General features: G+C 36.5%; 1 protein-coding gene across 2 annotated transcripts in view; it reads left to right on the top strand.

The window, feature by feature from the left end:
- Positions 1-12197, top strand: part of inc (BTB/POZ domain-containing protein inc) — a 66952-nt gene that overhangs the window by 13244 nt on the left and 41511 nt on the right. For both annotated transcript variants that reach the window (XM_090386133.1, XM_090386132.1), the window contains exon 2: positions 11761-11869. In XM_090386133.1, the coding sequence (XP_090242259.1) occupies positions 11761-11869 (109 nt within the window). The remainder of the gene's footprint in view (positions 1-11760; positions 11870-12197) is intronic.

Below are 12197 nucleotides of genomic sequence, written 5' to 3'. Positions count from 1 at the left end.
TGTGCAGAGAAGAGGTATCAGATTAGTGAAGAACACAGAGGTTGGACTACTCTTAACACAAAAGACTTTGGTTCTGAAAATTGCAGTGCTTGGAAACTAGGCATTTGCAAGATCTGATTGAAGTGTTAAGCTTTAAATGGATTGAGTAAACTTAATGATGATGGTATTCTAACTCTTTCCCAGATAACAGGACAAATTTTGAAAAGATTGTTACAGGATAGATGTGCAAAAATTTGCTTTCAGCCAGAGTAATTAATTTTTGGAACAAACTACCATCTGGTGTTTGGGAAGTGGGTAGTTTGAATAAATTTATGAGGTGGATGGTGTTTTTTTTTTTTTTTTTTTTGTGGCTGATGCTGTATAAGCTTGCTGCCTTCCATCATTTGCCAGTACTAATAATAATAAGTAATACTTATAATAATTAGGGAAAGTGGGATAGTGGTTGATGCAGCTGATAATTAGGATTCTGTCAGAAAAAGGAAGTGATTCTTGGAAGACTGTAGATGGTTATGGACATCATTGGCATTTGACTAAGGCCACATATATTTGTGTTGTTGTTATTTGGTTTTTAGGAGCATTAGCAACTAAGGCCGTATTGCCCCAGGGATATGCGGTGGTCATTCCCTGACCTTTCCGCATCCTCCGTATTTGGTGGCTCACGGGCTCGAGCCCTGGTCTAATCAAGAAGCATGTGCTACGCACTGCTGCTCCTGCCCATCTGGCTATGGAGGCGCCCATATATTTGTGAAATAAATGAAGTTTTTGGGAGGTTTCAATCTTTTAGCAGATGTTTATCCTATTAGTTTTACTATTTGTGGTGCATTTAGTAGACAAAGTAAATGGGAGGATATGTGAATTAATGAAATTTTTTGAATGTGACATACAAAAGATGTGCAAGAATATACCTATCTCCTTGACACATAACATGGCCTCGACAATGCCCATTGCATATACACTAGCCAGATTCTCTCCAGTCACCAACTGGAAGAGTTGAGGCAGCAAGATTATACACTAGCTTATCTGGTTGCCTCCTAGCCAATTACCAGTAAGTTTGGTCCAGTGGATAGCTCTAAATGGTTTTTGCATGTCAGCAGAAACAATTATAGAGTTGTACCCCTGAAATGTAAGCCATACCGGATTTCTTCACTGCTGCTGCAACAAGATCTAGAAAAATTAGGTAGATGGGCTGCGATTTGGTAGTTAAGGTTTTGTCAGTGATAAATCAAGGCACTTGGATAGCAGTAATCCCAGAATAACATACAATTGGGTTAGACCACACTCGAGATGGTGGAGAATGAAAATACTTGGGAGTAATTTTTGATTGTAGATTTTGACATGAAATTTTCTTTGAGCAATATACAGATAGTCTCCTGTGGCAGCTCATAGAGTTCTATCAATGATATACAGGAATTTTGCCAGAAGGGAAGAGAGGCAATTATCCTGTTATATAAGGCAATGGTTTAGGCCATATCTTCGAGTATTGCATACAATTCTGGAAGCCTCATAGTAGGCAGGTTACGGTGTTGTTGGAATGAGTGCAAAAAGTAACAAGATTCGTCAGAGGCACAAAAGGACACTTTTGAAAAGTGACCAGTGTTCTATACAGATCTGGAGGCTTCATTTTAGGAAAGATGTAGAGCTGTTGGAACAAGTACAGAGAAGGGCAACAAGATTGAGTGGAACAGAGGGTTGCTGTTACCAAGAAAGACTTAAGTTCTGCAAATTGCAGCGTCTAGAAACGAGGCACCTGCAAAGTGATCTAATTGAGGGTATAAGGCCTTCAGTGGTTTGAGCAAGCTCAATGCTAATAGGATTCTTCCTGTTGCTCAGATTACTCACCTGAGGGAACATAAATTCAAATTGAGGAAAGACAATTGCAGAATAGATGTGCTGAAATTTGACTTTATCCAGTGGGTGGTTGATAGTTGGAACAAACTTCCATCTGTTGTAGTGGAAGTGAATGGATGGGCGAAATGGGAAAAGGGTTTTTTTTTTTTTTTTGGCTGATGCTATATAAGCTCTTGCTTTCTTGCATCATATACCTCTACTAATGCTATAAATTGCAGCATCTGGAAACTTGACAAGGGAACCTGATTGAAGTGGTTAATGCTTTAAACAGATTGAGTAAATTAATTGCTGATGGCCTCCCTACTCTTTCTAGGATGATGCACATAAGAGAACAAATATAAGTTTGAAAAGAATGTTTGTAGGTGGAACAAACTTCCATCTGGTGTTGTGAAGTTGATGGTTTGAATATATATGAGAAAGGATTAGGATTAAAAGATTAGAGGAATGGAGGAGGAAGGAAATTATATGGATAATTCCTTGAATTTATTCAGACTACCCACTTTTACAACACCAAATGGAAGTTTGATTTCAATAATCAATTACTTGCTGGTTGAAGGAAAATTTCCATACATCTATCCTGTAATCATCCTTTCTCAGTTTGAATTTATGACCTCTCATGTTTGTAGTCTGAGCAAGAGGAAGGTTTCCACTAGCATTGTACTTGCTCAGTTCATACAGATCCTTACACACCTTAATCAGATTTCCTTTCAGGTGCCTAGTTTCCAGTCACTGCAGTTCGCAGAAATTGAAGCCTTTCTGCATAATATCACCCTTTTGTTCCCCCACTGATCTTGTTCAGTTCTCTGCACTCATTCCCACAGATCCACATCCTTCCTGTAATAAGGCGTCCAGACCTCTATGCAGTACCCAATTGTCTTATATAACAGGATAATCATCTCCTTATCCATTCTGGCAAAATTTCTGTATATTATTGACAAAACCCCATGAGTTCTCCTGGCAGCCTGTCTGCCCTGCCCAGACAACTTCATATCTGATTGCACAATTACCCCCAGGTCTTGCTCACCCTCCACTACCCTGAGTGTGGTAGCACACGGTTGGTATGTTAATCTGGAATTACTGCTACTCATATGGTACCTTGCATTTGTCAATGTTAAACTTCAATTTCCACTTCTCAGCCCATCTATCTAATTTTTCTAGATCTGGTTGCAGTAGCATACTCTGATTTCTGTCATTGCTACACTGCAACATTTGTATCATCACCTCAAACATATACATTAATTAAATGTGGAAAACAATGAGCCTAGCACTGAACCCTGGGGAACATCAACTAATAACAGTAGTTGAAGAAGAGCAATGCTCATTCATAACCTCTCTCTGCCTTCTCCCACTCAACTGTCCCTTCATCTATAGCCATAACTTGTTTTTAATGCTACGCTGCTCCAATTTGTATAGCAGTATTTTATATGGAGCCGTATCAAAAGCTTTTCTGAAATCTAAGTGTATGATGTCAGAATTATTTTTTGAAATAAATTCCTTTGTTACTGCATCACAGTATCCAATCTGATTGATCAGACGAGATCTCCCCTTAATAGATCCATGCTGTGACTGTAGTATAATTGCATTCCTGTTTAGATGGTCCTGCATTACTTCTTTAATCTTGCTTCCTTGCATCATTTACCACAACTAATACAGGGGTGTGCTAGAGGGGGCTTGGAGGGACATGTATGAGCTCCTTGTTAAAAAATTAATTTTATAAAATTTAAGACTATTTTGACTGTTTATGATCAGCTGAGTTTCTTTTTAACAAATTTCTGCACACACACCCCTGTACTAATACTCAGTTATTCAGGAGATGGACTAAGACAGATTATGAAAGGGATTTGGTAGAGTTTGAGGAACGATAGTAAAGAATTCTTTTCATATGTGAACACTAAAGCATATTTTTCAATAGAATGGGGTGCAACAAGGTTAGTTTTTTAATGAGTCCAAGAAGTTGGCTAATGTGTTGACAAATTCTTCTTATATGTTCACATGGGAATATATCTGTTGTGGGGAATGTTTTATAGTTTACCTAACTGTTTGAAAGTAGAAAGAAAAACATAATTGAATAATTTTACATTTTTCTGTGCCTAATTCCATTATTTTAGAAGTATCATCAATTTATAAATGTTGGGGAGGGAGGTATGTGAAAATTATTGCTTGATGCATTTTTCAAAATAAGAAATGCCATCACATTTGAAAGGAAGCATTAAAAAAAAAACTATCTATTTACTGCTGCTTAAATCTTCATAAACAACAATAAGCAAAGTTGTCTTGTTTCTATATTTATTATATATACTGTATGATATTTACAATTAATGATGAGCCATGAAACAACCAGTTTTGAAAACTTTTTTTTTTTTTTTCCCTTTTTAAATGAACATTTATTGCAAACATTTACAATTTGTTTTAGAATTTAAAGGCAAAACTCTTCTCCTTCAGTCATATTGAAGAAGAAGCTGAATCCTTTGTAAGATAAACATGTATTTCACAATAATGCAGTACTGTATTACAAAACTGTGTTGTTGTTGTTGTTATGGATAACCCAGAAAATAAATACTTACTGAGGAATTGTTCTATGGAGTAGTTCTCAACAAATCTCAATTAGTTGAAAAGCACTGTTGGTGGATGGGATCTACCAGTTATATTAAGGGAGGCATTTGTAGAAGAATAAGAGAAACTTACCTCTCAATATGATATGTAGAACATTTCTGTATGATACTCTCCAAAAATTAACACAAAATGATTACAGTAAAAAATAAATTGAAAACAATTAAAAAATCAATTGAACACAATTAAAAATTAATTTAAAAAATTATTTAAATCATTTTTAAAAGTTTAACGCAAATGTTTAAAAACAATTTTCCTTCCTGAAGCTGACAATGCTTTTCAACTGTATGTTGTGATCACAGGAATGAAAATTACGGAGTATATGTGAGCATGAATCTTAAATAGAGAATTTGTCTTCGTGCATGCGCGGAAAAGACCACGAATTGGAGATTAGATATGGACGTTAATAGAATTCTCATGTAATTTAATTTCAGTGGTTTCTGCAATTAATAGTCTCATATAATTACGTTGGACACTAAGTATTTTGGCCTTGTTCAATAAAAAAGTGTTTTTCATTAACAGCATGAAAGGCTAATTCTGATGATGCTGAACAAGAAGCACGAACTGAGGATGCATGCTGTTTAACCCTAAAATTCAGTGTAAACCACATCGATCCTTGATAAAACAAGTTGCAATCACCGCAAGAAATGTATACTAGGTCACTTATTTATGTTATTAAAGAGGAAAGGACTGTGCGATTGTTCAGTATAGTGTGTAATTTCTGTATTGGCTGGCCACAATCTTAAATTTGGTATCTTTAAAGAATATGTTAAGTTGTTTGTACCACTGTTCAACGTATGGGACAGAAATAAAGTACTTTTAAAATACTTTATTTATTCCATGCTATACTGAACAATATTTCAGTCCTTTCCTCTTTTACAACACAAATTTGGGGAGGTACCCATAGACTGGAGATGTGCAAATGTAACCCCAATTCACAAAGGAGGATCAAAGGCTGACACAAGTAATTATAGACCTGTTAGTTTAACATCTGTTCCAGGTAAATTAATGGAGGAACTGGTTAAAGAAGCACTGCAGGATCATCTAGACAAGAATTCAGTTATAGCTCAGACGCAGCATGGTTTTGTTAAGGGCAGGTCTTGCCTGACCAATTTGATTGGATACTATGATGTAGTCACAAAAGAACTGGATGCAGGGAATAACTTTGATATTATATATTTGGATCTTAGAAAGACTTTTGATACTGTTGCACATGGAAGACTGCTGCACAAATTGGAGCAGTGTGGCATTGGAGGCAAATTGCTGCTATGGATAAGGGGATGGTTGAGTGGCAGAAGACAGAGAGTGGTAATCAATGGACACTGCTCAACGTGGACTAATGTAATTAGTGGAGTTCCTCAGGGTTCAGTGTTGGGTCCGTTGTTGTTTTCGGTGTTTATGAATGATATTGATGATGGGATATCAAGTTTAATGTCCAAGTTTGCAGATGATACAAAGGTTGGCAGGGTTGTTAAGGACACTACTGACGCTATGCTGCTGCAACAGGATCTGGAAAGGTTGAACAGATGGGCTGAGAGGTGGCAAATGAAGTTTAACTTTGACAAATGTAAAGTACTACATATGGGAAACAGTAACCCCAGAGCAATGTATCAACTCTGCGGTACTACACTGACAGTGGTGGAGAATGAAAAGGACCTGGGGGTAATTGTGCAGGCAGATATGAAGTTCTCTGAGCAGTGCAGACGAGCTGCAAGAGTAGCTCATTGTGTCTTGTCAATGATATACAGTAATTTTTCTAGCAGGGATAAGGAGGTGATTATTCCCTTGTATAAGGCAATGGTTAGGCCACATCTTGAGTACTGTATACAGGTCTGGAGGCCTCATTTCAAGAAGGATGTAGAGCTGCTGGAACAGGTACAGAGAAGGGCAACAAGATTAGTGAATGGAACAAAGGGTTGCTCTTACGAAGAAAGGCTTAAGTATTGCAAATTACAGAGTCTGGAGACTAGGCACCGGCGAGGTGATCTGATAGAGGTGTATAAGGCTTTGAATGGTTTGAGCATGCTCAATGCCAATGGGATTCTTCATCTTGCTCAGAATAATCACCTTAGAGGGCATAAATTCAAATTGAGGAAGGACGGATGTCGGATAGATGTGTGGAAATTTGCCTTTGGCCAGTGGGTGGTTGGTTGGTGGAACCGACTTCCATCACTTGTTGTTGAAGTTGATAGCCTAAACAAATTTAAAGCTCAACTGGACAGGTATTTCGAACGAACGGAGGGGTGAAATGGGAGTGGTGTGTGTCTTTTTTTTTTTTTGGCTGATGCTGAATAAGCTTGCTTTCTTGCATCATATGCCTCTACTAATGCTAATGCTAAATTCCCTGGTATACAACATTTATTGCGGTGATTGCATCTTATCAAGGATCGATGCAGTTTCGCTGAATTTTAGGGTTAAAAGTGTGCATCCTCAATTCGTGCATCTCATTCAGCAGCATCAGAATTAGCCTTTCATGCTATTAACGAAAATCATACTTTTTTATTCAACAAGGCCAAAATACTTAGTGTCCAACGTAATTATGAGACTGTTAATTGCAGAAACCATTGAAATTAAATTACATGAGAATTCTATTAACGTCCATATCTAATCTCCAATTCGTGGTCTTTTCCACGCATGCACGAAGACAAATTCTCTATTTAAGATTCATGATCGCACATACTCCGTAATTTTCATTCCTGTGATCACAACATACGGTTGAAAAGCGTTGTCAGCTTCATGAAGGAAAATCATTTTTCAAAATTTGCGTTAAACTTTTTAAATTTAATTTTTTAATTGTTTTTAATTTATTTTTTACTGTAATCATTTTGCATTAATGTTATATTCATTTTAATTTCTGGAGAGTATCATACGGAAGTGTTCAATGTATCATATTGAGATAAACTTCTCTTTATTCTTCTACAAATATTGAAATCAACGTAGAATGTATTGAGCACCATAGCTCTGGTTTATAGTATCGAATTAAGGGAGGCAGTAAAAGAGGTAAGCAAACCCTTAGCTGTAATCATGACAGCATGTTTGGATTCAGGGAAGGTCCCTGTGGACTGGAAATATGCAAATGTATATGCAATTCGAGGTTTTAGTGTCAAACAATGTTAACTACAAAATTGCATTTTCTTTTTGCGATAGCTTTAGTTTTATGTTATACAAATAGCAATGCATATCATGTCATAGAACTGTATCTCTCTAGTACTTTACAAGTTAGCTTAGGCTGTAAGTACATTTCCAGTAAACCAAGAAAATTTCTAATTACTTTTTTTGAATTAATTACAAAAAACATCAACTCAATGATTTTGCAGTTAATGTTGTTTGACACTAAACCCTCAAATTCACAAAGGGGGTTTAAAAGGTGACACAAGTAATTACAGACCTAGTAGCTTGACTTCTGTTCCAGAGAAAATGGTGGAGTCACTGGTTAAAGAAGTATTGTAGGACCATCTGTATATGGAAGTGCAGTTATACTTAGTCACAGCATGAGTTTGTTAATAGGAAAATCTTGTTTGACCAATTTGATTGGTTACTATGATACAGTCACAAAGGAACTGGATGCAAAAAAAATTCTGAAATATACTTTGATTTCAGGAAAACTTTTGATACTGTTGCACATAAAAAAGCTGCTATACAAATTGAAGCATGTGGCATTAAGGGCAGGTTATTGCTATGGATAAAGGGATGATTGAGTGGGAGAAGATAGTGGCTATCAGTGGACATGTTATTAGTGGAGTCCCCCCCCCCCAGGGTTTGGTGCTGGACCCATTGTTGTTTACTGTATTTATTAATGATGATATTGATGAAGGTATATCAGGCTTAATGTCTTAGTTTGCAGGTGATATGAAGATTGACAGGGTGGTTAATGACAGTAATGAAGGTAAAAGTAAATTGCAGCCATTATCAACCCACTGCAGGATGGAAGCCTCCTCAACAATTCATGCTGAGGGAAAATGGACCATAATCTACCATGCTGGTCCAGTGCGGGTTGGCAGATCCACCATATTCAGCAGTCAGGGGCTTGAACTCCGGTCTACTCAAAGAGCGTGTGCCACTGCACTCCCGCTCCTGACCACTCGGCTACGGAGGCAACATATGCTACTGCAACAAAATCTAGAAAAATTTGACAGATGGGCTGAGAAATGACAATTGAAGTTTAACATTGACAATTGCAAGGAACTGCATATAGGTATCAGTTGCCCCAGAGTATTATTTCAACTGTGTGGTACTATAGGATATGAATGTTGACAGACCTTTTTCTTTTTCTCAAGGTAGTGGAAAATGAAAAAGACCTGGGGTATGCAGTCAGATATGAGGTTTTCTCAAAAAACGGCCTAGTAAACCTCAAACTAATAGAACGGGACAAAATAATTTTGCGAAGAACTGTGCATGACAGACTGCTAGGGCAGCTCATGGGGATTTGTCAGTGATATACAGGAATTTTGCTAGCAGTGATAAGGAGGTGATTATCCCTTTGTATAAAGCAATGGTTAGGCCACATCTTGAGTACTGCATACAGGGCTGGAGACCTCATTTGAGGAAGGATGTAGAGTTGATGAAACAGTTGCAGAGAAGGGCAATGAGATTAGTGAGTGGAACAAAGGGGTGCTCTTACCAGGAAAGGCTTCAGTTGTGTAAAGATAGCATGTGCAAGGCAATCTGATTGAGGTGTTTAAGCCTTTGAATGGATTGAGCAAGCTTAGTGCTGATGGCATTCTTCATCTTGCTCAGACTATATGTATGAGGGGGGGCATAAATTCAAATTGAGGAAGAATGGTTGGTTGCAGAATAGATGTGCAGAATTTTGTCTTTAGCCAGCGGGTTGTTGATTGCTGGAACAAACTTCCATCTATTGTTGTGGAAGTGGATAGCTTGAATAAATTTAAGGAAGAACTAGACAGACTATTGGAGGGGATGGATTGGTGAAATTGGAATGTGTTTTTTTTTTTTTTTTTTTTTTTTTTAGCTGATGCTCTATAAGCTTCTTCTCTTTTATCATCTAATCCTATTTAGCACATAGAAATAATAAAAACTGAAAAATATCATATTTTAAGTTATAAAGTAAGAATAATAAATTAAAGTATTAATGCAGCTTAGTCATCCATCATTGAATGACTCGAGTACCACAAAAATTGATACACATTTCCATCTTGCATATGACTATCATCTTGTTTCTAAGGGTAGTAGTAGTAGTAGCAGTGGCATGTGATGCAAGAAAGCAAGTGTATGAGCTTATGCAGCATCAGCCAAAAAAAAAAATCACACCATTCCCTCCAAATGCCTGTCCAGTTCCTCCTTAATTTTATTTAACCTATCAACTTCCACAACGACAGATGGAAGTTTGTTCCAGCAATTAACCACCCGCTGGCTAAATGCAAATTTCCGTACATCTATTCTACATCTGTCTTTTCTTAATTTGAATTTATGCTCCCTTAGGTTCATAATCTGAACAAGTGGAAGGATCCCATCAGAATTCAGCATGCTCAACCCATTCAAGGCCTTATACACCTCAATGAGATCACCGTGCAGGTGACTAGTCTCCAGCCACTGCAATCCCTTCATTCCCCTCACCAATCTTGTTGCCCTTCTCTGTACACGCTCTAGCAAATCCTCATCCTTCCTAAAATGAGGCCTCCAGACCTGTACTCAAGGCGTGGCCTAACCATTGCCTTATACAGAAGGACAATCACCTCCTTTTCCCTGCTAGCAAAATTCCTATATATCATTGACATAACCCCATGACTTGCCCTGGCAGCCTGTCTGCATTGTTGAGAAAACTTCATATCTGACTGCACAATTACTCCCAGGTCTTTTTCATTTTCTACCACCTTAAGTGTAGTACCACACAATTGGTACATTTCTCTGGGGTTACTTCTACCCATATGCAGTACTTTGCATTTGTCAAGGTTAAACTTCAGTTGCCACTTCTTAGCCCATCTGTCCAAATTTTCTAGATCCTGTTGCAGTAGCATACTGCTATTACTGTCATTAACAACCCTGCCAACCTTTGTATCATTTGCAAACTTCGACACTAAACCTGATATACCTATGAGTCATTAGGTGGAAAATGGCTACCAGTGGTAGTAGGCATGAACAAAGTAGTGATTATCTCTAGCAGGTATGGTTAATATATCATGATAGGTGGCATTACAGGATTCATAATTCACTGAGAGAATCTTGTGTATGTTGAATAAATTTATATAAACACACATGTATGTACTAATGTTTTTTTTTTTTTTTATTATTATTTCTTTTCTTATCAACTTTTTATTTGTTAGCATCTTGATATTCCTGTCATTTTTGATGACATATTTACATGGTTTACTGTAATTTTTGCACTTTAAATTCTCTTATGTTTTAGTGGTTCCCCAAAAACATGTCTTTATAATGTCCATAAGTTGTGAATTAATTTATTAATAAATTGTGTACTTTGTGAGCATTATCAAAACTCCCCTAAAAATGACTTTTGGGGGTAATCAGAAAGTTTTAGCTTAGCTTCATATAGTGATATGAAAGCAAAATAAATTTCAGAGGTATATATAATTCAGTGGGCAAAAACAAAATAACAAAATACAGTGGAACCTCAATCTGGGATTTTCAGAAAAATGCCATTTTCTTAATTTTTTTCTGAAGATAGTCAACTATACAAGGACAGAGGGGACATAGGTTAGCCAGATTGGGATGGGAAAAAAAAAAAGCTTCACATGTACCGGATATATGCATTACATTCCATTAATAATTTCAAAATACCAATTCTGTTTTACTTATAAAGGCCAATTTTCAAATGGCCTTTGTATGTAAAACAGAGGCCAGTCTAGTAACATGTTACTTTTCAACATAGCCCACTTTGGAGTCAATTCACTTTTACCACTATTACTACAATACTGCATTGATTCCAGCTCCAAAGAAAAATTTCTCTTGGGTCTCCAGGATTGCATCCATTGCAGCAATTACATTACTGTCTATGGACACACCCTTTTTCAAATGTAATTCACTTCAAGCTGTGCAAACTAGAGTACCACAAAAATTGATCACTTTTTTGAGTGAGTAGATGTGCAAGAAATTCCCAAGAAAAAGAATTTTTTAGATTATTTTCAATGTTATGATATTTTAAGCATTTTCAGAATTGTTCCCTTGATTCAAATTTTATCTTAGATGTTCATAAAAAAAATTTCTAAAGCAAAGCATATTTTCCATGTCCAATTGGTTTTAATAATTGTTATCATAAAATTTTATATATGCTTAAAAATACAGCAATTTCTTTCACTTAATTGACTTTTTTTCCCCCCTTGACAGGATGAAACAGGTGCATACCTTATTGATCGAGACCCCACATATTTTGGTCCAGTTTTAAATTATTTGCGCCATGGGAAACTTGTCATTAATAAAAATTTGGCTGAAGAAGGTAATTTTTTTATTGTATTAATATTATTTTTGTCTCGTGATTTATTATAATATTTTGAGAAATTCTGAAAATTAATTTGTTTTCAGAACTTAAAATTACCAGTTGTGTGTAAGCATAGTAAACTGATGTGTAATAATTTCAGAATGACTAAATATGGAATATTTAGTCATTCTGAAATTATATAGAAGCAGCAATAAATATTAGGGGGAATTTCTAAATGTAATTTTCAAAGGAATAATTTCCTTTGAGTAGCCTTAAGTTATAGATTGGATCCCCCCCCCCCCACACACACACGCTTGAGTATTCTGTTTACCAGAGAAACTTACAA

The sequence above is a fragment of the Mastigoproctus giganteus genome, chromosome 12 (assembly GCF_048544385.1).
Source record: "Mastigoproctus giganteus isolate SK-2022 chromosome 12, ASM4854438v1, whole genome shotgun sequence".
In the NCBI taxonomy this organism is placed as follows: domain Eukaryota; kingdom Metazoa; phylum Arthropoda; class Arachnida; order Uropygi; family Thelyphonidae; genus Mastigoproctus; species Mastigoproctus giganteus.
Note: the sequence above shows the minus strand (reverse complement) of the source record. Positions and strands in the feature narration are given on the sequence as shown.